At 37.8% G+C, this 22,158-nt stretch overlaps 1 protein-coding gene across 1 annotated transcript; it reads right to left on the bottom strand.

Moving 5' to 3' along the window:
* Positions 1–18,394: 18,394 nt before the first annotated feature.
* On the bottom strand, positions 18,395–19,090 carry LOC139875987 (uncharacterized). Its single transcript, XM_071863285.1, has one exon. It carries the CDS (start codon positions 19,088–19,090, stop codon positions 18,395–18,397), a length of 696 nt encoding a protein of 231 aa, XP_071719386.1.
* Positions 19,091–22,158: the final 3,068 nt, after the last annotated feature.

Genomic DNA, 22,158 nt, shown 5'->3' with positions numbered 1-22,158 from the left:
GTCAATTTACTCGTGATAATCTTGTTTCTATTGAATTTGATCCTTTTGGTTTTTCTGTGAAAGATTATTTGACGCATCATTTGCTTCTCCGATGTGATAGCACCGGGGATCTCTACCTACTTACGTCACCCAACTCTCACTCTTCTCAGCAGGCTCTTCTCACCAGTCCGGTTACATGGCATTAGCGTCTCGGACATCCCGCACATGATGTTTTCCGAAGACTCCTTTCTAATAAGGATATTATTTGTAATAAATCATTGCCCTCTGTTCTTTGCCATGCCTGTCAGCTTGGCAAACATGTGCGACTCCCTTTTTCTGTTTCTAGTTCTAATGTTAATGCTACTTTTGATATTATCCATTCGGATTTATGGACATCTCCTATTTCTAGTCTTAGTGCTTTAAAATATTATATTATATTCCTTGATCATTTTTCGCATTATGTATGAGTTTTTCCGTTACGCAATAAATCTGACGCACTTTCCATATTCATACAATTTCGTACATTTGTTTGCACTCAATTTAACCAAGAAATCAAATCTTTTCAATGTGATAATGGGGGTGAATTCGATAACACTGCTTTTCATCAACTTCTTCAAACTAATGGTATTCAATTCCGATTCTCCTGCCTTCACACCTCTCAGCAAAACGGAAAGTCTGAACACATGCTCCGCACTATTAACAATCTAATTCATACCAATCTATTTCAAGCTCATCTCCCGCCCACTTACTGGGTGGAAGCTCTCCATATGGTAGCCTACCTTCTTAACATTCTTCCCTCCTCCACCATCAATCATGACATCCCGCATTCCCGTCTCTATAAACAAAAACCTAACTACGCCACTCTCCGAGTCTTCGGTTGCCTCTGCTACCCTCACCTTCCCACCACACACAAACTTTCTCCTCGGTTCACTCCATGTACTTTTCTTGGGTACCCGTCCAATCATCGGGGTTACCGTTGTCTCGATCGTACTACCAACAAAATTATCGTCTCTCGACATGTCACCTTCGATGAGATTTGCTTTCCATTTGTTTCCATGACACCCACTCACCCACCATCCTATGACTTTCTGGAGCCTCCTCCATCTCTCTTTTCCCGAACATTTCATCTACCACCGGAGACACAGCCTCCTCCTTGTGAGGCTACAGACACCACACCTCCACCTCGGCCTATTTCGGAGCCACAACCTCCTCCTACTGAGGCTACTGACCCCACACCTCCACCTCCTCCTATTCAGGAGCCACAGCCTCCTACTGAGGCTACATCTTCCTCTAGTTCTCTCTCCACTCACCTCATGATCACCCGCACCCACCTTGGTACCACCAAGCCAGTTCAACGTCTCAACCTTCACGTAACCGCCATATCTCCCATTACCCGAACTTACCTTGAAGCTCTTCACGACCCTAATTGGAAACAAGCTATGACTGATGAATATAATGCTTTAATTAACAATAGTACTTGGAAACTTGTGCCTCGTCCATCGGATATGAACATAGTTCGCTCCATGTGGCTATTCAAGCACAAGTATAATGCAGATGGTAATTTGAGCAGGTACAAGGCTCGACTTGTTGCGAACGGCCGTAGCCAGCAGGTTGTCAAGCCAACATCGATACGCACTGTTCTGAGTTTGGCGGTCTCTAGACACTGGCCTATTCATCAACTAGATGTCAAGAACGCCTTCCTCCACGGACAGCTCTCAGAGACTGTCTATATGCATCAGCCACCAGGGTTTCGGGATCCTAGATATCCGAATCATGTTTGGTTATTGCAGAAATCCCTATATGGTCTTAAACAAGCCCCATGTGCTTGGTTTCAGCGCATTACAGGTTATGCTCAGAGGATCGGCTTTCACCATAGTCGTTGTGATACTTCTCTTTTTATTTATCGCCAAGGAAACGGTACTACGTATCTTCTCTTATATGTTGATGACATTGTCTTGACAGCTTCTTCCACAGGTTTACTTCAGCAGATTATCTCTTCCTTACATAAGGAATTTGCTATGACTGATTTGGGCCCTTTAAACTACTTTCTTGGGATTCACGCCACTCGTACTACATCTAGCATATTCCTTTCACAGAAACAGTACGCTGCCGAGATTATTGTCCGGGCAGGTATGCCTACATGTCGTCCCTGCAGGACCCCGGTTGAGCCGGTGCCAAACTTACTAGTCACGGCCCTCCTGTCAAGGACCCGACTCTATATCGGAGCCTTGCCGGTGCATTACAGTATCTCACATTCACTCGACCAGATATTTCATATGCCGTTCAGCAAATCTGTCTCTTCATGCATGACCCTCGTGAACAGCACATGCACGCCCTCAAATGAATTATTCGGTACATTCAGGGAACTACTGAACTTGGTCTCCAGTTATATGCATCTTCTCCCACCTCATTGGTCCCTTACTCAGACGCTGATTGGGCGGGTTGCCCAACTACTCGGCAATCTACCTCAGGCTACTGTGTCTTTCTCGGTAACAACCTTCTCTCATGGTCTTCTAAGCGGCAACTCACGCCCTCTCGCTCCAGCGCAGAAGCAGAGTATCGTGGGGTTGCCAATGCAGTTGCCGAGACTTGCTGGATTCGTAACCTTCTTCGCGAGCTTCACTGTCCTCTCACCTCAGCTACGCTGGTATATTGTGATAATGTCAGTTCTGTTTACCTCTCTACTAATCCCGTTCAGCACCAACGGACCAAGCATATTGAGATAGTTATTCACTTTGTTATTGATCAAGTTGCACAGGGACAGGTTCGGGTCTTACATGTTCCGTCCAGATATCAGTTTGCCGACATCTTCACCAAAGGCCTCCTGTTTCCTTTGTTTGACGAGTTTCGCTCCAGTTTGAGCGTTCGGCGTACTCCCGCTCTAACTGCGGAGGGATGTTAGACATATTATTTATCCATAGTTTATTAGCCCATGTATTATGTTTGTTGGGCTTAGCCCACTTGTCATTACTTGGGTTTTTGCCTATATAAGGCCTCTCTTATGTATTGCATAATTCAATCAAGAATATACATGGGCTTATAAACTATGGATAAATAATATGTCTAACAGGTTTGTGTGAGATCTTCAGAGGAGAGATAAATCGAGTTACTGAAACTCGGTTTCGGGTACTTTTTTGACAAGTGGCTGAAATCGGTTTTTGGCAAGTATGGTTTAAACAAATAAATCAAAACTTGATAATTGTACCCGTTTTTGTCATGTTTTGAATGCTTGAAACTCGTTTATGCTATTTATGGTTTGGTAATTATATCTCAAAAACCCACAACAACATATGCTCAACAATTACAATTGCAGAAACAATTTTCAAAACTTTTAAAGACAAAACTTATAAATCTCACTATATTTTATGGCTTCATTTCGTGTAATAATGGTTCATCTTGTTTAGGGTGATGGAATTACGTTCATTAATGGTAGGATTAGTGGTGATAATCTGTCACTAAGAAATTGTTTACCACTCATGAACAAGGTTAATTTAGTTATGTTAATAAAACAACCCAACCCGTATTTAAACCGGCCCGTAATAAGGTTGTTTTTTTCTTTAATGCATTAATATTTAGGTCCCATTTATGTTTTCAAAAATATCTTTAACACAATAATATGTTAAATGAGCTTTAAAACATTTAATACATAGTTTAAATATCCGAACGGGTAAACACGACCCGACTATTTTAATGTCCAACAAAACCGGGTATGGTGATTGGAGATACGCTACCCAATCCTAATCGATCCAAAAGCACATCTTCTAAAGCAAACTACGCAAGTCCACTAGTCCCCACGCTTACCCGAGCCACCTCCTTCATGCAAATCTATAAAAATGTAAACAACGAGAGGGTAAGCTAACACTTAGTGAGTGAGAATATACTACATACATATATATGCGTAAAATGGACACGCCACACAAGTAATCAAATAACGCATACCGGAGCATCCAAGCATAAAGGCAAGCTAAGCTAAGCATACCGTACGATCTCTAAGCAATAAGCTAAAATAACAACAAATATAAGTTCACCAACGACGATGTGAACAACGCCAAAGAGCTACACCCGGAGGGTTAGCTACATCACAACAATACGACAATATATAAAAGTCCAAGGTTAACCCCTTAACCCAATACCAAAACCGATTTCCAATTACCATAATGAAGATTGGCCGAACTACACAAGCCTTAGTAAATCTGCATCCACACGAGACTACTATCTTCAATCACACAACAACATCGAGGTTGGCCGAACTACACTAGCCTTAGTAATCTGCAACCACACGAGATCACTACCTCAATAAGATGACCGAACTACACGCGTCATCGTGAATCCGAACTACACGTGATCCACTTCTCCAATATCCAAACCCACGGTCACTGGATTATGAAATCCACCACATCGGGGTTATCCAAATCACAACTCAATATCAACCCTTCGCCATTGGGGTTATATAATCCACATCACAAACACGTGTGAATACGTACACACAAAATGTGCTCCTCAAAGGCGGTCAACCAAAACACACAACCGTGCCAATTGGACTCATACCTAAGTCCATCATATCCACCTATATGTGAAGTGAGCTCTATAACCGAGAACCACTTCACCCAACCCGCACCCATCCTACACATAGATATGCACATAGGATATTAACACTCACCTTGAAGTCTTAATGGATGCAAAACCAAAATCCGCAACTTGCCAATGGAACGTACCTATTCCATTATCACATAACAATTAGCACAATTAGGGTGGATTACAAACCAACCCATTTCGACAACTAGTGCAATTTCGACCCAATTGCACTTCCAAGTTCAAACCGCGCCCAAACTAACCAATAATCACTAACACTAGTGACAATAGTCCTAATAAGCCAAATAAACCCGAACACAAGTGTTAAACACTTGTCTTGCCCAATTTGACACCAAAACCCTAATTTTGACCCATTTCAAAATTAGTCAACCAAACACACCCAAATGAGTTCTAACACTTCCATAATCACTAATCATAGTGATTACACTCAATTTAAAGCCCTAAACAAGGCTAAAACATCAACCAACCCAAAACCCGCCTTCATCACTAATAAACCCGAATCCTAGTTATTATCTTCCATTAACTACTAGTGGGGTTCCATGTATGAACATACAATCAAAAGCCCTAAATTTAGATGATGAACACGAAAATGAAATTCGGAGTTAGAGCTTACCGCTAGTATCAAATTGTAGCTAAGAACGAGGAGAACAAAGTTGCCTCTTACGCCTTCGATCAAAACTCGAATCTTCCTTTCCAAAATCCCACTTGAATGATTTGAAGTATTTATGTTTTGAGAGGAAAGTGAGAAAGAAAATGGAAAAGAAAAGGATAAATGAAATGAATGGACCAGATTTGAGGCTATAATCTCCCTCATACGCGAAAAGACCAAAACACCCTTGAATATCTTTTAAAATCACAAAACTGGTACCAGCTCGACCAGAATGCCGCGCCGCGGCCTCAATCGTCGCGCCGCGACCCATAACGTATTCTGGTGGTTTCCTTAACATGCCTCCTGGAATTGAAATCAGCTGAATGCCGCGCCGCGGCCCTTTCCGTCGCGCCGCGGCCCTTTCCGTCGCGCCGCGACCCAAGGCATGGTCTGGTGCCTTCCTTAATGTGCCTCCTGACCCTGATTTGTTTGTAATGTCGCGCCGTGACCCATACCTCCGCGCCGCGACCTTTAACTTGGTCTGATCACTTTTCGCATACAAGAACTTTAACGCATGAACATGTATTAATTCCTTCATACACCTATCGTACATACGCGATACACCTGTAAATCATGTACGGGGAAAAACGGGGTGTTACAACTCTCCCCCACTTAGATTCGATCACGTCCTCGTGATCCTAATCACTTAACCAAATCGAACCTACACTCGATGGTTCTCAAACAATCGTTCCAATCCGACTTCCAACACATTCCTCATTAACCCGAAGATTAATTCATTAACTAATTACACACTTGCACGCATTCCGAGCCGTGCAATACACGCGACATCCGGAGTCTATAACGATCACTTAGAATATGCGAATCCGCCACGTATCCTTCCAACTCCTCTAGGAAATTCTTCTCATAGAGTTACCCTTAACAACTAAATCGTCATTCGCAATTTATCAAGTTCAAAAATCCGAGCACTAAATCTTGCTCAATCCTTCATATCGGGAAAAACTCCACCAATCTCGTACGGAGATATCAACCCTTTAGCATACCATACCAAGTACAATGCTAAAAGTAAACACGTCCCAAACTAAAGTCAACCATCTAACCGATGAAGACCAAATCGCAAACACGTCTAATACGCAACTACCGCAAAACGTGAGCAAAATACGACTATTGCATCACAATTCACACCAAAATGGTCCTTACGACCCCACCATCGGAGTATAAAACAACCAATAGATCACACAACATGAAGGCTGGCCGAAACTGCACGCGCCTTAGTGAATCCGAACTACACGCGACTCACTACCTCCACCGCACAACAATCGGGATTGGCCGAACTACACCCGCCCTAGTGAATCCGAACTACACGAGAGTCACTATTCTAATAGAATGACCGCAACCACACGTGTCATTATGAATCCGAACTACACGAGACTCACTTCCACAATAAGATGACCGAACTACACGAGTCATTTGTGAATCCGAACTACACGAGACTCACTTCCACAATATAATGACCGCATCCACACGAGTCATTGTGAATCCGAACTACAAGCGATCCACTTCCCAAATCTCAACACAGGAATGGTACTCCCATTCCCCACTGGTACTCGCATTTCCCGATAACGTTATACCATACCGATATAACACTACTCCCATGATGAAGTCAGCGGACCACGTCAACGGTCATGCTTCACCATTCACACGCACTTTTGGCCTCATACAACGAGTAGTGTAATCCTAACGGATACCACTAACCTTCCACACCAACAAATATCTATTAGTGTTACTTAATCACCGCGTAATCACTAATTCCTCGGGTGATGTCTTAAACACCGCGACTAACTCACCCCATGATAATGTGGTGTCTTAAACACCGCAACAATACCACATGTCAATCAAACTAATGAGTGGTGTCTTAAACACCGCGACAATACCACTCGTTACGTACACGCGGACATCGCTAACATAATCGAGCAAGAACCACCTATATCGCACATAGGTACAACACAACAATTCTCTAAAAGAGTATCCGACACACACATCCCTTAATCGAGGGATTTCACCTTGCTCGTCAAACACGTCCGTTATCTCTAAACGAGATTACCACATTATCACCTCGATGATAATTTACATCCAAAACTATAAGTACAATTTAACCGAAATTGCACTCTACCATAAATCGACCAAAAATAGGTCCCGACACAAATTTAGGATCTACCATAAGCATTGTTCAAACTCTCACACTAAAGCCTCCTCGTGCGGGAGTGCAACTCCCCCACTTGGAACTACGTTCCATAACCGCATCTTGTGCAACCGTACAATGCTACCAAAGGTAGACTTTACTAACAATTGGGTTCACACGACCCATCACCACATCTTGCTCCAACCTTGAGCATACTAAGGATCTTAACCTATCCTTAAACACAACGAAAAGTGTACCACAAATTACACAAACTATACTCTCGCAATCATCAAATTGCATTAGCTTGTCAAATTTCACCCGATCACTCATGTACCTAAGGGTTTCACTTCGGTACCCTAAGTACAATGTAATCGCAACACAATCGGAGTCGAACACCACACTAGTAGGTATAAAAGAGGCACCTAATGTCGTGTTACGTAGACTCCTTTACCAACATACATCGAGATCAACACTCGATTTCTCGGGCTTCATCCTACCCGTCGAACCTCATAGTTCATCAACTTCAACACAAAAGCGAACACGCGCTTAACAACCGAACACCAAAACCCATTTCCATGGCTTGGTAGAAACATTTCCCAAATAATAAGGAATGATTGGTTGCGCCAAGTCTTACGCCCTTTGCCCGATAATCAAACATCACCATATGGTACTTCCATTAGGAACGTCACCCATATCAATAACATGCACAACACAATGCATCTAATAACTCAAACTCAACGGATAATCAAAGGACATATTTATTAAAATGAAACGTACCTTAACGTCTCCTCGCCGCACCTCTCCCCGCGAACTTGGGACATTCCGACTTACGATGTCCTTCTTCTTAGCAAATGAAGCACACCATACCATCACCCTTTGGCACCGAACATTCCCAAGACTTGTGACCCCTCACGCCACAATTGTAACATCTAGGCGCGCTAGAATCCGATATACTCATCCGCGTACCACCCGTGCTCACACTCGGACCCTTAGTCCTCTTACTTGGAGCACCATACGAAACAACCCTTCTCTCACTTGAAAGTTCACCCTTCTTGGATCGCGAATACGACTCGAAACCTCTAGCCAAGTCGAATAATTCCGCAAACAATTTCGCTTGACCCCTGCTAATTTTACTCTTCAAGTCATCATTCAAGGTCCGATAGAAATCCCCCATCAACAAACGATCATTCCCCAAATACTCTAGGAAAAAACGAGCCTTCCCCATAAAGGTCGTCTTGAGAGTATTCAAATCCATAGTTCCTTGTCGCAAATTTCGCAACTCATTACGCAACTCCCACAAATCGGCTGAAGTCCGGAACTCCTCGAAGAATTCCTCCTTAAATTCGTCCCACGATAAAGTCATAAACGTTTCGCCACCGACAAGATCAATCTTACCATCCAACCAATCCCTCGCCCTACCCCGCAACAAACTAGTAGCGAGTCTCATCTTTTTCTCGGGACGGCATTTGTGATGACCCGGAAAATTCTGACCAAATTTAAACTTAATCTTGTATGATTAACATTTTTGACACGATAAGCAAAGTCTGTAAAACTGAATCTCAAAATTTTTGAACTACTTTTATATATTTAAATACCCTTCGGTTGTTTTCGACGATTCGCGAACAATTATATATAAATAGATACATATATACTATAATTTAAAAAGGTAACAATGTATTAATTGTTTGAGACCGTACATTAAACTTATTGGTTTAAATATCTATTTGAATATATATGATAAGTTGGAATATTTATTATTAAAATTTATTTATAAATAACTTCCAATGTGTATTTAAAAACTGATTTATGTATATTAAAAAGATATATACATATATATAATTTCAAGTTATTTAGTAAACGATAGTAACATTCGTTTATTGATTCGATTGATATTTAGATAAGTTAACTAAAGCATTTAAGATGAACCAGTAAAACACTAATTTGCTACAGTATTTTCAAATTGCTACAGTACTCAAAATGCTACAGTGTTTTCGAAAATCACTACTTGCTACAGTGAAATTGACTTTGCTACAGTAACTTTGCTACAGTAAACACTATTTTAAAATGTATTTTAACAAATAGCGAGACGATGATTTATAGATGTAAATGACCAAAAAACTCAAATGTATAAGTTATATTTTGAGTGATATAATTTAGGGATAATTTAAGGCTATATTTTGACTAAGGTACGTGTCCCAAAATGTAATGTACAAGTTTTCTCAGCGTACGAAGGGACATTCGAAAAACCGGAACCGGGACATAAGTCGAGTGACGACGTACGACTTATCGAAACAAAAATTACAAATCAACTATGCACGAGAATAAAATATAATATATAATTAATTAATTTAAATTATATATTATATATATTATAAAAATATGTCGACGAACTAGTTGCCAAAACATTGTGAGCTGGAAAAGTTTCCCATGCGATCGCATGGGAATTACACTGCCCAGCCATGCGATCGCATGGCAGTGGAAATCAGGCCAGGTCTATAAAGCTCGCAAGTTTTGTTCGAATATATTTACTTTTTTTCTCAAAATCTCTCTGTCTTTCAAATATATATATATATATATATATATATATATATATATATATATATATATATATATATATATATATATATATATATATATATATATATATATATTATTATTATTATTATTATTATTATTATTATTATTATTATTATTATTATTAATCTTATTATTTTTATTAGTAATATTATTAGTATTATACATAAAATACTACGACGAGGTTATGTCCAAACGATTTCAAAACAAGTTTACGAGCAAGCTATAGTTAAGGAAATTATGGGTTATTGCCAAGGAGGTTATGGGTAATGTTCGGGGGTATCTTTGTGAATCAAACCTAGTGTTTATCATCTCCGTTACGTCTACGTACTTTTCTACAATATTAAATCTCAATATTGATACGTTGAGATCTATGGTTATTCGATACTCAGAGTTTCGATCACATTACGATGAACGACTTTATATGCTGATAAGGTGAGTTTCATATGATCCCTTTTACCCTTTACATTTTTGGGCTGAGAATACATGCAAATGCTTTAATAACTGTTTTACAATAATTATAAAGTGGGAGTTTCATTTGCTCCCTTTTTAATTGCTTTTACAATCTATATTTTTGGGCTGAGAATACATGCACTTTATTTTAAACGCAATGGATACAAGTACATACTAAATTCTACACTGAGTTTGAACCGAAAATCCCTTAGCTTTGGTAACTAGTAACTGCCAGTTATAAGAACTGGTAGGCGCAAGTAGTAGTATATGGATCCATAGGGCTTGATATCCCCGTCCGATGTAGAGCACTAACCTTTTAACGGACGTATGCTATTTGAGAAGCGTACACGTTGGTTTGCGTGTATTATTAAGATGATTATACAAAGGGTATAAATTATATATACGTTAAGTTTAGTTACCAGGGTGCTCAATTTCGTAGAATAATTTGATAAACGTTTCTGGATGAAACAACTGAAAACTTGTGATTCATCTTTATATACAGATTATATGAAACTATAAAACTATGAACTCACCAACCTTTGTGTTGACACTTGTTAGAATGTTTATTCTCAGGTTTCCTAGAAGTCTTCTGCTGTTTACTTATGTGTTTGACAAGCTATGTGCATGGAGTCTTACATGACATATTTTTCAAGGAAACGTTGCATTCACCAAATCATCACCATGTATCTTATTTTGACTGCATTGTCAACGGAAGTATTATTGTAAACTATTATTTACGGTGATTGTCTATATGTAGAAATCATCAGATGTCGAAAACCTTTGATTTAAATATTCATTTATGGTGTGCCTTTTTAAAAGAATGCAATGTTTACAAAACGTATCATATAGAGGTCAAATACCTCGCAATGAAATCGATGAATGACGTGTTCGTCCATATGGATTTGGAGCGATCGTCACAGTTGGTATCAGAGCGTTGGTCCTAGTGAACCAGGTCTTGCATGAGTGTGTCTAACTGATAGTTGTTAGGATGCATTAGTAAGTCTGGACTTCGACCGTGTCTGCATGTCAAAAGTTTTGCTTATCATTTTTGTCGGAAATTACCTACTTATCATTCCTAGTCTAGATACATTTTACTGCATTGATTGCATGAATAGTGTATAGATAAAATTCATATCTTAGCGTATCTGTTACTGTAAACTTTTCCTGACATCTTTCAAAAATTTCTCTGTGATTTATGGAATTTGGTATTATATATACATATGTAAATTATGTATTGAAGAATACCAAACTAAATTCTATAATCTAATTCATATCAAAAATCATCTCCCTAATTATACAAGATGGACCCCGTATCTAGTTCAAATTCCTTAAACTCTTACAGCTATTCCGATATGGATATTCACCTAAATTCTGAAGACAGTTTAACCGGAATGGATCAACCAATTAGCCATCATCTATTCTGGATGAATTGGGGATGGGTTCGTAATCTACTTAATCATTGGAGACAAGAAGAAGGTGATCCTTTCCATCCACCACATTTACCTCTTGGCGAAGAACCTGAAGCACTTACCGGCGAACCCGTTCGTAACACCATTTTCACCCTCATTTCCAGAACAGCTCGTAAACGACTATGTAATATCCAATATTGTAAATCTTATTCATCCGCTTGTCCGAACCGCCAATCATCCCAGTATAATAGAAGAAGTCAACGAGCTTCGTGCTCGGGTAGTGGCTTTGGAGAATATGGTGCAAGGATTACAAACACCAGCAGCATAAACAGTACCACCGATAACAACACCAACAGTACCATTACTTCCACCAACAATAACATCCCCATCACACGCCTCAACATCACAATCTATACCTCGGATATCAACATCATACACACCATAGGTACCAAGGAGTACCAACAACAATAACCGATGAAGTATTGATTCATAATTTCATTGGAGAAATATTCTGCGGTGATTATGTAATCTCTAAAGTCTTAGAGATAATCTATTCCAGCCGTAATCGTAAATCAGATGAGTGGACCGAAATGATAGAAGGAAGAGTAGAAACCCTGACCGGAATGGTGCACGATTTACAAGCTAGACTTGTTTTGCCAGCAGCATCAACAATATCGTCAGTATCACCAACACCGGCAAAACCTGTAGCACTACAAGTTCCGCCAATTTCATAATCACCAACATCATCACAAATCAACAACGCGTATATTGTATTAACGAGTTATGAAGTATTAACTCATTTTACCTGAAGAAATTATATGTATATATTATATATATATATATATATATATATATATATATATATATATATATATATATATATATATATATATATATATATATATATATATATATGAAATTTGAAAACAAAATAAATCTTTTCGTACTAAGCTATTACATGTGAATCATAACTGGTAGGTACTACTCGGTTAGTTCATGTTACTAATATGCTATACATCCTTCGTTAATGACTTAACAATCGTTAACTACAATCTCTGTTTCAACTCAATGAATTCCATTTCCTAATAAACCAAGTGTATTATTCAATTACATAACTGATTTTACATTTTCATTTTCGATGTACTCGAAACTTTCCAGAAAACATCATCTGTGCCTGGTAAGGTTTACAAAAATTCCACGAGCATCAAAATCCTTCACCGAGGAATATCAATAAGAATAAATAATGAAGTATTAATTTCATTAGTGAAATACTCCGCGAAGATTAGGTAATCTCTAATGTTTTGGAGATTATTCATTTCTAATTCAAGCCAAAAATCAAATGAGCTTAATATGATATTAACTCATTAAATCTGAAGAAAATATACATACATATATTTTCATAAAGACTGTAATGAAAATTCTTTGTACAAAGTATTAATTGTGAAATTTTTTTAACGGGCAGGTAATACCCGGGAAATATTTAAGTTTGCAATTAATATGTTACACTGTACATTCTTCAACTTTGATTCAAAAATTATTAACAATGCTCACAACGATATATAATCGTTTTCATACAAATTCAATTACATATTCTGATATTGACGGATCAGAATCCAAGTCATAACTCTGAACCGGTGACATCATTCTTAGATCTCTACATCTTTCAAAGCTATACTTTGACTTTAAATCTGTGCAAGATCCATTAGAATTGTTTTTACCGAAAATAACCTTGCAATTCCTTTTCAAAGTATGCAGTATTATCAACCGTTCAACCAGTCAACGACGACCTTTCAGACTTGTAACTTTGGCATATACGTTTTTGTTACTGGGGAACCTTTCATGTTCCACCACATTAACAGTAAATGTACCAGCAAATTCATTAATCTATGACTTAAAGTCTCTCCGAAAAACCATTATAATTGTTCATTGAAACCCTATCATGTACTCATCCACATCTTGTAACGGTAATTAGCATACCAACTACAGGGAATTAGCAATCAGTATTTCGAATTTCGCAGCAATTCTACGCCAACAGTTATATATATACATATAATGTCTATCTCCTAGACTTACTTACTTCGAATGTGAAGTTTCTGAAAAACACCTTAAACCACGAACTAGTTCTAGAAATTTTGAAAAGTACTGATGAAGCAGCAAAAACTATAAACGACCTTAACAGTAAAAAGTTTGATGATAAAGAATAGTGTGTTGGCAAAGCTCAGAAAAAGAAAAGGTTTGGAACTGAAAAACGGATTGAGCAAAGTATGAAGGAGGCTGTGGATAAATTACAAAGACGAAACATGCCTTCCAAGAATCCAAATGATTCAGTATTTGCTGAAGCCATTAACGAATACCTTGCTTCCGAATCTAAACCCTTGCGGATAATATTCTTCATCATCCTCTGATATTAGAAATTCTAAGATATTATCATATCTTTCATTATAAATATCTTCGATATTTCTGAAGATATCTTCATAACTATTATCATCTGAAATTATTTATCTATTCACGCTATCTGTGTTACATCATAAAAGAAACTATTTTAGTTTCTAATTCTGAAAATTTCAAAAAATGGATGTTTTTGAAGTAGTGTTGGGAATTGAAGCATGAGTTAGTATAATATAATGACACTTGATCAACGTGATTATATTACAGTAAGTCATGCTGAGTTTCTAATGGAACGTGATAAAGGTTCACAAATCACACCCTCATCATGAACCATGTTACATAACTCTTTCATTCTATATAATTTCTAAGTATATCAAGAAAATATATTTCTTGATGATTCGGTCTTTTCCGAATGTTCTGGTAATTTTACAAATCAAGATCGTGCCATTACAATTCCCTTCTTAGAACATTAACTATGTTCATTTCAAAATCCATACCTACGAATTCTGGACCATTATTCGCTTGACTTGAAGTCGGGAAGAGAAATCGAAAGCATGGAGCTCTGAAATATAACGGAGAATATAAAGCCCGATAAAAACACATAAATCACAAACCATGTATATCAATAAGTATTGCAACGTAAAGACACAGGAGAACTAAAAATATTATAAAGCCAAGAGTATAGTAAAAGTGAATAGATTCCTCCGGTGGCAGATGAAAAAGAAGAATGATAGATATGAAAGTTAGGAGTATATCAAGAATCAGAACTGGATGAAACATTTTCACAATCTTTTGGAAGTATTAAATAAGGAAGAAGATTATAGGAGTGGTGAAAATAAATGAAACGGAAGAGGTCAATTTATAGCGAAATATCAGACATAACAATCGAGGCAGATTACGCATTTAATCAAAGGAAATCTTAATTTCCTTAAATTTCGAAGAATCAAATCTTATTTAGATTATGAAAATTTTCTATTCCTTAAATTTCTGAAATCAATCGTTACTATGTCAAGAGATAAGACGCATCTCTATTCTCCATTACGATAACTTCCCTCATACGCTTCGAGTAATTAGATTGTTTTATCCATATTATTCAACGGTGATAAAAATTCTATTTATCAGCTCATATTCCTCATGAAAACATTTTTATTGTTAGCCATGACGACCTCACTCAAATTTCGGGACGAAATTTCTTTAACGGGGAGGTACTGTGATGACCCGGAAATTTCTGATCAAATTTAAACTTAATCTTTAACGTTTCCGACACGATAAGCAAAGTCTATGAAGTTGAATCTCAAAATCTTGAACTATTCAATTACCCCTCGATTGTTCTCAACAATTCACGAACAATTATATGTAAATAGATACATATACTATAACTTGAAAACGTAACAAAGTGTTAAGTAAACGATATTGTACATTAAACATATTGGTTTGATTATCTGATTGATATATTTAACTATGAAGTTAAAAGATTATGCTAAACGATTGAATTAAAAGATATTTACTGAGTCCCTTAAGGATTATGATATTATTACAGGTCTCTATTGTAAGGTCCACGTTGATTTGGGAAATCATTCATGTTTAACGGTATTCGGAATTAATGGTAAAGTGTTTGTTTAAATAACGTAATTTGGACACATACAATAATAAGGAATATTAACTGTTAGAATTGAATCTATGAACAACTTGCAACGTATATTTAGAACGTGTTTAAGTATATTGAATATATATTTATGAATATATAGCTTCAGGTTATTTGAAAACAATAATAACATTCAGTTATTGATTCAATTGATATTTAGTTATGTTAATTAGAATGTTTGAGAAATAAACGATGACACATAAATGAATTACATAAATTTAAGTTTAAATGTATAAACAATATGCGATATAACAATTTCAAATGATTTTAAAATGTATTTTAATAAATAGCGAGACAATGATTTATAGAAGTAAATGACCAAAACACTCGAAAGTTTAAGATATACTTTGAGTGATATAATTTAGGGATAATTTAAGGCTATATTTTGACAAAGGTACGTGTCCCAAAATATAAATTACAAGTTTTCTCAGCGTACGAAGGGACACTCGAAAAACCGGAACCGGGACATAAGTCGAGTGACGAAGTACGACTTATCGGAACAAAAATTTCAAGTCAACTATGCACGAGAATATAATAAATATATAATTAATTAATATAAATTATATATTAATAAATAAATATGTCGACAAACAAGAAAACAAAAGTTTGTGAGCTGGATCAAAGGGTCATGCGATCGCATGGCCTTGAAGCACAAATACCATGCGATCGCATGGGGTACTTTTTCAGGCCAAGTCTTTATAAAGCGATCGAATTCAGTTTTTGTGATATATATTTCTTTCATCTTACACTCCGTATAACTTATTTATATTATTATTATTATTATTATTATTATTATTATTATTATTATTATTATTATTATTATTATTAAGATTAATATTATTATTAATCTTATTATCATTAATATTATTAATTAGTATTATACATAAAATACTACGACGAGGTTATGAGCGTGTCACTTTCAAAATGGTTTTCAAGCGGGATAGAGCTAAGGAAATTATGGGTTATTGCCAAGGAGGTTATGGGTAATGTTCGGGGGTATATTTGTGAATCAAACCTAGTGTTTATCATCTCCGTTACGTCTACGTACTTTCCTACAATATTGAATCTCAATACTGATACATAAGCACTCATAATTTATCTTTTATATATTAATTGTGTATCCATGTCTAGTGCTCGAGTATATATATTTATACATGCTTGTATGCTAAATTTCGTTGCTAAACAGTTTATAATGAATCACGAATTAAATACATATATTACTGGTAAAAGGTATATGATATACATGTTTTTGGAAAGCTGGCGAAAAATCAATGACTTTTCATTTAGACATCGAATAGTTTCGATGAACGGATTAAAAGATATGATCAACTGAATTATAATTGACGTTAATTGGAATTGCTTATGAATTTGCAATTAAGATTTAAACAACTTGTTTACAAGATTGATAAAATGGATTTTTAAATATTACCAGCCGAGTAAATGAATCCTTATATAAGGTACGTCTCGTTTGTTGAACTATTGTCAAAATTGACTTTTTGAAACAACATTGGATAACTTTTGTATGTCGATATCGAGCATTAGGATTGTGATACACTATGACCTGACCTAGCTTGATAGACATTTATTGACCAACATATGTTCTCTAGGTTGAGATCTACGATTATTTGATATTCCGAGTTTCGGTCACATTACGATGAACAACTTTATGTGCTGCTAAGGTGAGTTTCATTTGCTCCATTTTTAATTGCTTTTACAATCTATATTTTTGGGCTGAGAATACATGCACTTTATTTTAAACGCAATGGATACAAGTACATACTAAATTCTACACTGAGTTTGAACCGAAAATCCCTTAGCTTTGGTAACTAGTAACTGCCAGTTATAAGAACTGGTAGGCGCGAGTAGTAGTATATGGATCCATAGGGCTTGATATCCCCATCCGAGCTAGAGCACTAGCCTTTTAACGGACGTATGCTATTTGAGAAGCGTACACATTGGTTTGCGTGTATTATTAAGATGATTATACAAAGGGTATAAATTATATATACGTTAAGTTTAGTTACCAGGGTGCTCAATTTTGTAGAATAATTTGATAAACGTTTCTGGATGAAACAACTGAAAACTTGTGATTCATCTTTATATACAGATTATATGAAACTATAAAACTATGAACTCACCAACCTTTGTGTTGACACTTGTTAGCATGTTTATTCTCAGGTTTCCTAGAAGTCTTCCGCTGTTTGCTTATGTGTTAGACAAGCTATGTGCATGGAGTCTTAGATGACATATTTTTCAAGGAAACGTTGCATTCACCAAATCATCACCATGTATCTTATTTTGACTGCATTGTCAACGAAAGTATTATTGTAAACTATTATTTACGGTGATTGTCTATATGTAGAAATCATCAGATGTCGAAAACCTTTGATTTAAATATTCATTTATGGTGTGCCTTTTTAAAAGAATGCAATGTTTACAAAACGTATCATATAGAGGTCAAATACCTCGCAATAAAATCGATGAATGACGTGTTCGTCCATATGGATTTGGAGCAATCGTCACAGTGATGAACTCGGTCGTATAAACCCACGATCTAGCAAATCTTAAATTTGCGTCATCATGTCGCGAATATCGGACGGAGCTAACCTATAAGGAGCTTTAGCCACTAGTGTAGATCCTGGCATCAAGTCAATTCTGTATTCTACTTCCCTAACTGGCGGCAAACCAGGTAATTCATCTGGGAATACTTCTGGGAAGTCGCGCACTACTGGAATATCAGCTACCGTCGTTTTCTCTTTCTTAGCATCAATTACATACGCTAGAAACGAATCACATCCCTTGGCTAACGATTTCTTAGCTTTCATCATTGAAATTAACAGACAATTAAACCCGCCCCGTTCACCTCGGGCCACAGCACATGTCCCATCGGCCAAAGAAAAATAAATTATTTTCTTATCACAATTTTTACTTTCCTTATGGCGACTTAACCAATTCATACCAAGAACTACATCAAAACTAGGTATGGGCATCACTAAGCAAATCACCGGAAATACACTCCCATCTATTTCTATACTTAATCCAGACACAGAGGTTGTGACTGGAACAGTCTTACCACTGGCTACTTCCACTTCTAACGATTCAGGTAACATAGAAACAGGCAAGTTTAACTTATCACAGAATCTAGTAGCCATAAAAGAACGATTGGCTCCGCAATCAAACAATACACGAGCAGGTGTAGAGTTAACCAAAAACATACCGGTGATAGCATCGTTGGCAGTAGTAGCTGCGTCTACCGACATCTGGAAGGCTCTTGCTTCAGGTCTTGGAGGAGTCTTACGCTTCTATCCAGTTGACGAAGCCGAAGATCCCCCGACTGACGCTGTCCTTACTCCTGCCCCTACCCCAGAACTCATCTTCCTTGCAGATGGACAATCAACTGATATGTGCCCTGATTTGTGACAATTCCAGCAAACATTTTCTTTGAATGAGCAGGCCTGAATATCATGACCCGTTACTCCGCACCGCATGCACCTCTTTGTTAAATTAGTACAAGGACCCGCATGAGTCGATTTACAACCATTGCACCACACCTTCTGGTTCGAACTACTACCACTTTGGGAAAATCTTCCTTTCTGTTGACCACCATGAGACTTCTTTGATTTGAAACTACCTTGACTTGACGTCTGTTTGGGCTGCATCACCATTTCATTTTGACTATCTTTGGCCGCCTTGGTATCTCCTTCCACCATTTTGGCTATGGAAAAGGCTTGAGTTAACGAAGGTGCCATTCTTACCAATGATCTGTATTCTGGCAAGATCATTTCCACAAACTGATCAATCTTAGATTGTTCATCAGGAAGCCATTGTTGTACAAAGCGAAGCTTGTCAGTGAACTTCTCGATCACTTCGTCAATTGTCATTTGTCTGGTCATCTTTAGATTCATAAATTCTCGCTTCATTCTTGAGATCTCATAAGGAGTGCAATACTGTTCGCACACCTTAGCTGTAAATTGTTCCCAAGTCACCTGGTTCAACATTTCCTTTGACATCTGAGAAGTTATTGAATCCCACCAACCCATTGCTTTCCTTTTCAACAATCTGCTGGCATAAGTTACACGTAATTCGGGCTCGCATTGACAGGCTTCCAATGCTCGATCTACCTCACGTAACCAATCAAAGGTTTCAGTCGGATTTGAACTACCGACATACTCTGGAGGTTTACATTCAAGGAATTGCTTAAAAGTGCACTTTTTCTTTGTTTCAGTTGTTGGTGGCTGCCACATTTGAATCACGTAGGGATACATAACTTGACCCGGGTTTTGGTATCCCTGTTGAGGTTGTGACTGTTGCTGAGGCGGCGTTTGAAACTGTGGAAATGGCAACGGAGTTTGGAACTGTTGTGGTTGTGATGAAGTTCCCCCTGATGCAGACCCAAACTGAGGTACGGAAAACCCTGGAGGTTCAGTATCCTCATTACCCGTCGTGGTACCCGCAGAAACAATACCTTCTAGCTCAGTTATCCTGTCTCGGGATTCTTTCAATTACTCTCCAATCGTTGGATGTACTCTTGCTGATCAGTATCTGAGTCTTCTTCTTCAGGTGGAGCTCTGAAGATTCCGGGGGTAGGTGGAGCTCGGACATCCTGCCTTTCGTCAGTCATCTTTCACCTATACTACACATCATCTCACAAAAGCTTAGTGGATAATCCGTTAGTACCTACAGACTATCATACCATTCTCTACATTCACTTAGCTTGTCTCCCAAGGATATGTTTGACACACTATCGAAGGTCTGGGAACATGACATCCATGTGTACACGTTGCCAAACCTACGCTCTGATACCAAGTTGTAACACCGTCCATTTTTTTAAAAAATACACAGCGAAAACTTTATACATATAATACTTAATTTTTACAATACCACACGATTATTATAATCTATCTGGTGTTACGTTAAACAACTAATTTTAGGTTATACAAAAGACATCAGAGTTTGTTCTTCAAACATATCCATCAAAATAGCAAGCTCCTCCCAAAAACCCTAACATACAAGTCTACCTGCATGGGAGGAAGTGAGGGGTTAGCACAAGGCTAAGTGAATGGTGCAGTCCTAACAGGTATAAGCATATAGCATCAAGCTAGCCAATACACAAACAAGTTCTTGATAACAAGAGGATCAGCGGCCTAGCCGGGCCCTTAACTCTAATCGATCAAGTTGGAGTATACCGATAATTCCAGTTACTGTCTCCCTAGCATAGTATCCAGATGCAGGGGGTGCATCGTTCAACTACACTACGCGAATAGTAACTCCTGAACTAGAAAGACTCATTCCTGCCTCTTGCCTAACTTATAAATTTGGCATAACTACAAAATCATAGCTGCCCCACATATAAGCCAGTTGCCACTACAAAACCCGCAATCAGCAATATCACTACCAGACTACTAACCCGTAGTCGGCATCCAGGGTGGCCACAACAAGTCACATAATATAGCACAGTATATCATATACTAAGTATTCATGTGAGTAAGCCAAGGTAACAGTAGCATAACCCACTACTAAATACTTATAAACATTAGGATAGTCCCACTCACCTGGAAATACAAGAACTCAGTAGTCTTATTTCACTGAGCCTTCACCTTTTCCTTTATCACCTGAGAATATCATTTCTCTAATTAGTAACCATTTCAACAAGATTATACATTAGAATAAATAAACACGACAATACAGTAAATGAGTCAGAATAGCACTTGGCCCAAACATACAAACTCCATCACTCGCACGGGTGGGGTCCCACTCGTGCGACTGACCAGATCACTCGTACGGGTGAGTATCCTCACTTGTACGACTGACAAACTACCCCCCACGAGTGACTTTCAAGTCCACTCGCATGATTTAGAAGCTCACACGCGCGGTTGAACACCTCACCCGTACGGGTGAGTGCCTCACTCGCACGGTTGAGCAGGAACAGCAGCCCAATTGCAATTTTAGCTTTTTCCACCTAACATAAAGTTTGATTTAGTATTCTAAAACCTTATCATTATAACGTACACTTCAAGATGATTCCAACGATAGTTTATTTGTTGAAAACGGAGTTACGGTTTGAAAGTTATGACCGAAACAAGTTTCCAAAATTCTGACCTGCTGCTCACACGTGTGGCTGAGGCCTCACTCGTACAAGTGAGTCCTCACACATGTGGGTGACCCTCAAAAGTCTGGTCACTCGCGCGATTGATCTGTCACTCATGTGGGAGCTGAAGAACAGCTCCAGCACGCTGTTTTTCGCGTTTTTGGCCTAAAAACTCGATTTTTGCTTGTTTTGGTCGATTCAAAGGCTCAAGAATATCATATAACACTTATATAAACTATT

The sequence above is a fragment of the Rutidosis leptorrhynchoides genome, chromosome 11 (assembly GCF_046630445.1).
Source record: "Rutidosis leptorrhynchoides isolate AG116_Rl617_1_P2 chromosome 11, CSIRO_AGI_Rlap_v1, whole genome shotgun sequence".
Taxonomy (NCBI): domain Eukaryota; kingdom Viridiplantae; phylum Streptophyta; class Magnoliopsida; order Asterales; family Asteraceae; genus Rutidosis; species Rutidosis leptorrhynchoides.
The sequence above is the reverse complement of the archived record's forward strand: the minus strand, read 5'-3'. Positions and strand labels throughout refer to the sequence as shown.

Bases quoted from the DNA above. Each gene is read 5' to 3' on its own strand.
- LOC139875987 (XM_071863285.1), bottom strand. From the start codon at position 19,090: ATGTCGGTAGACGCAGCTACTACTGCCAACGATGCTATCACCGGTATG.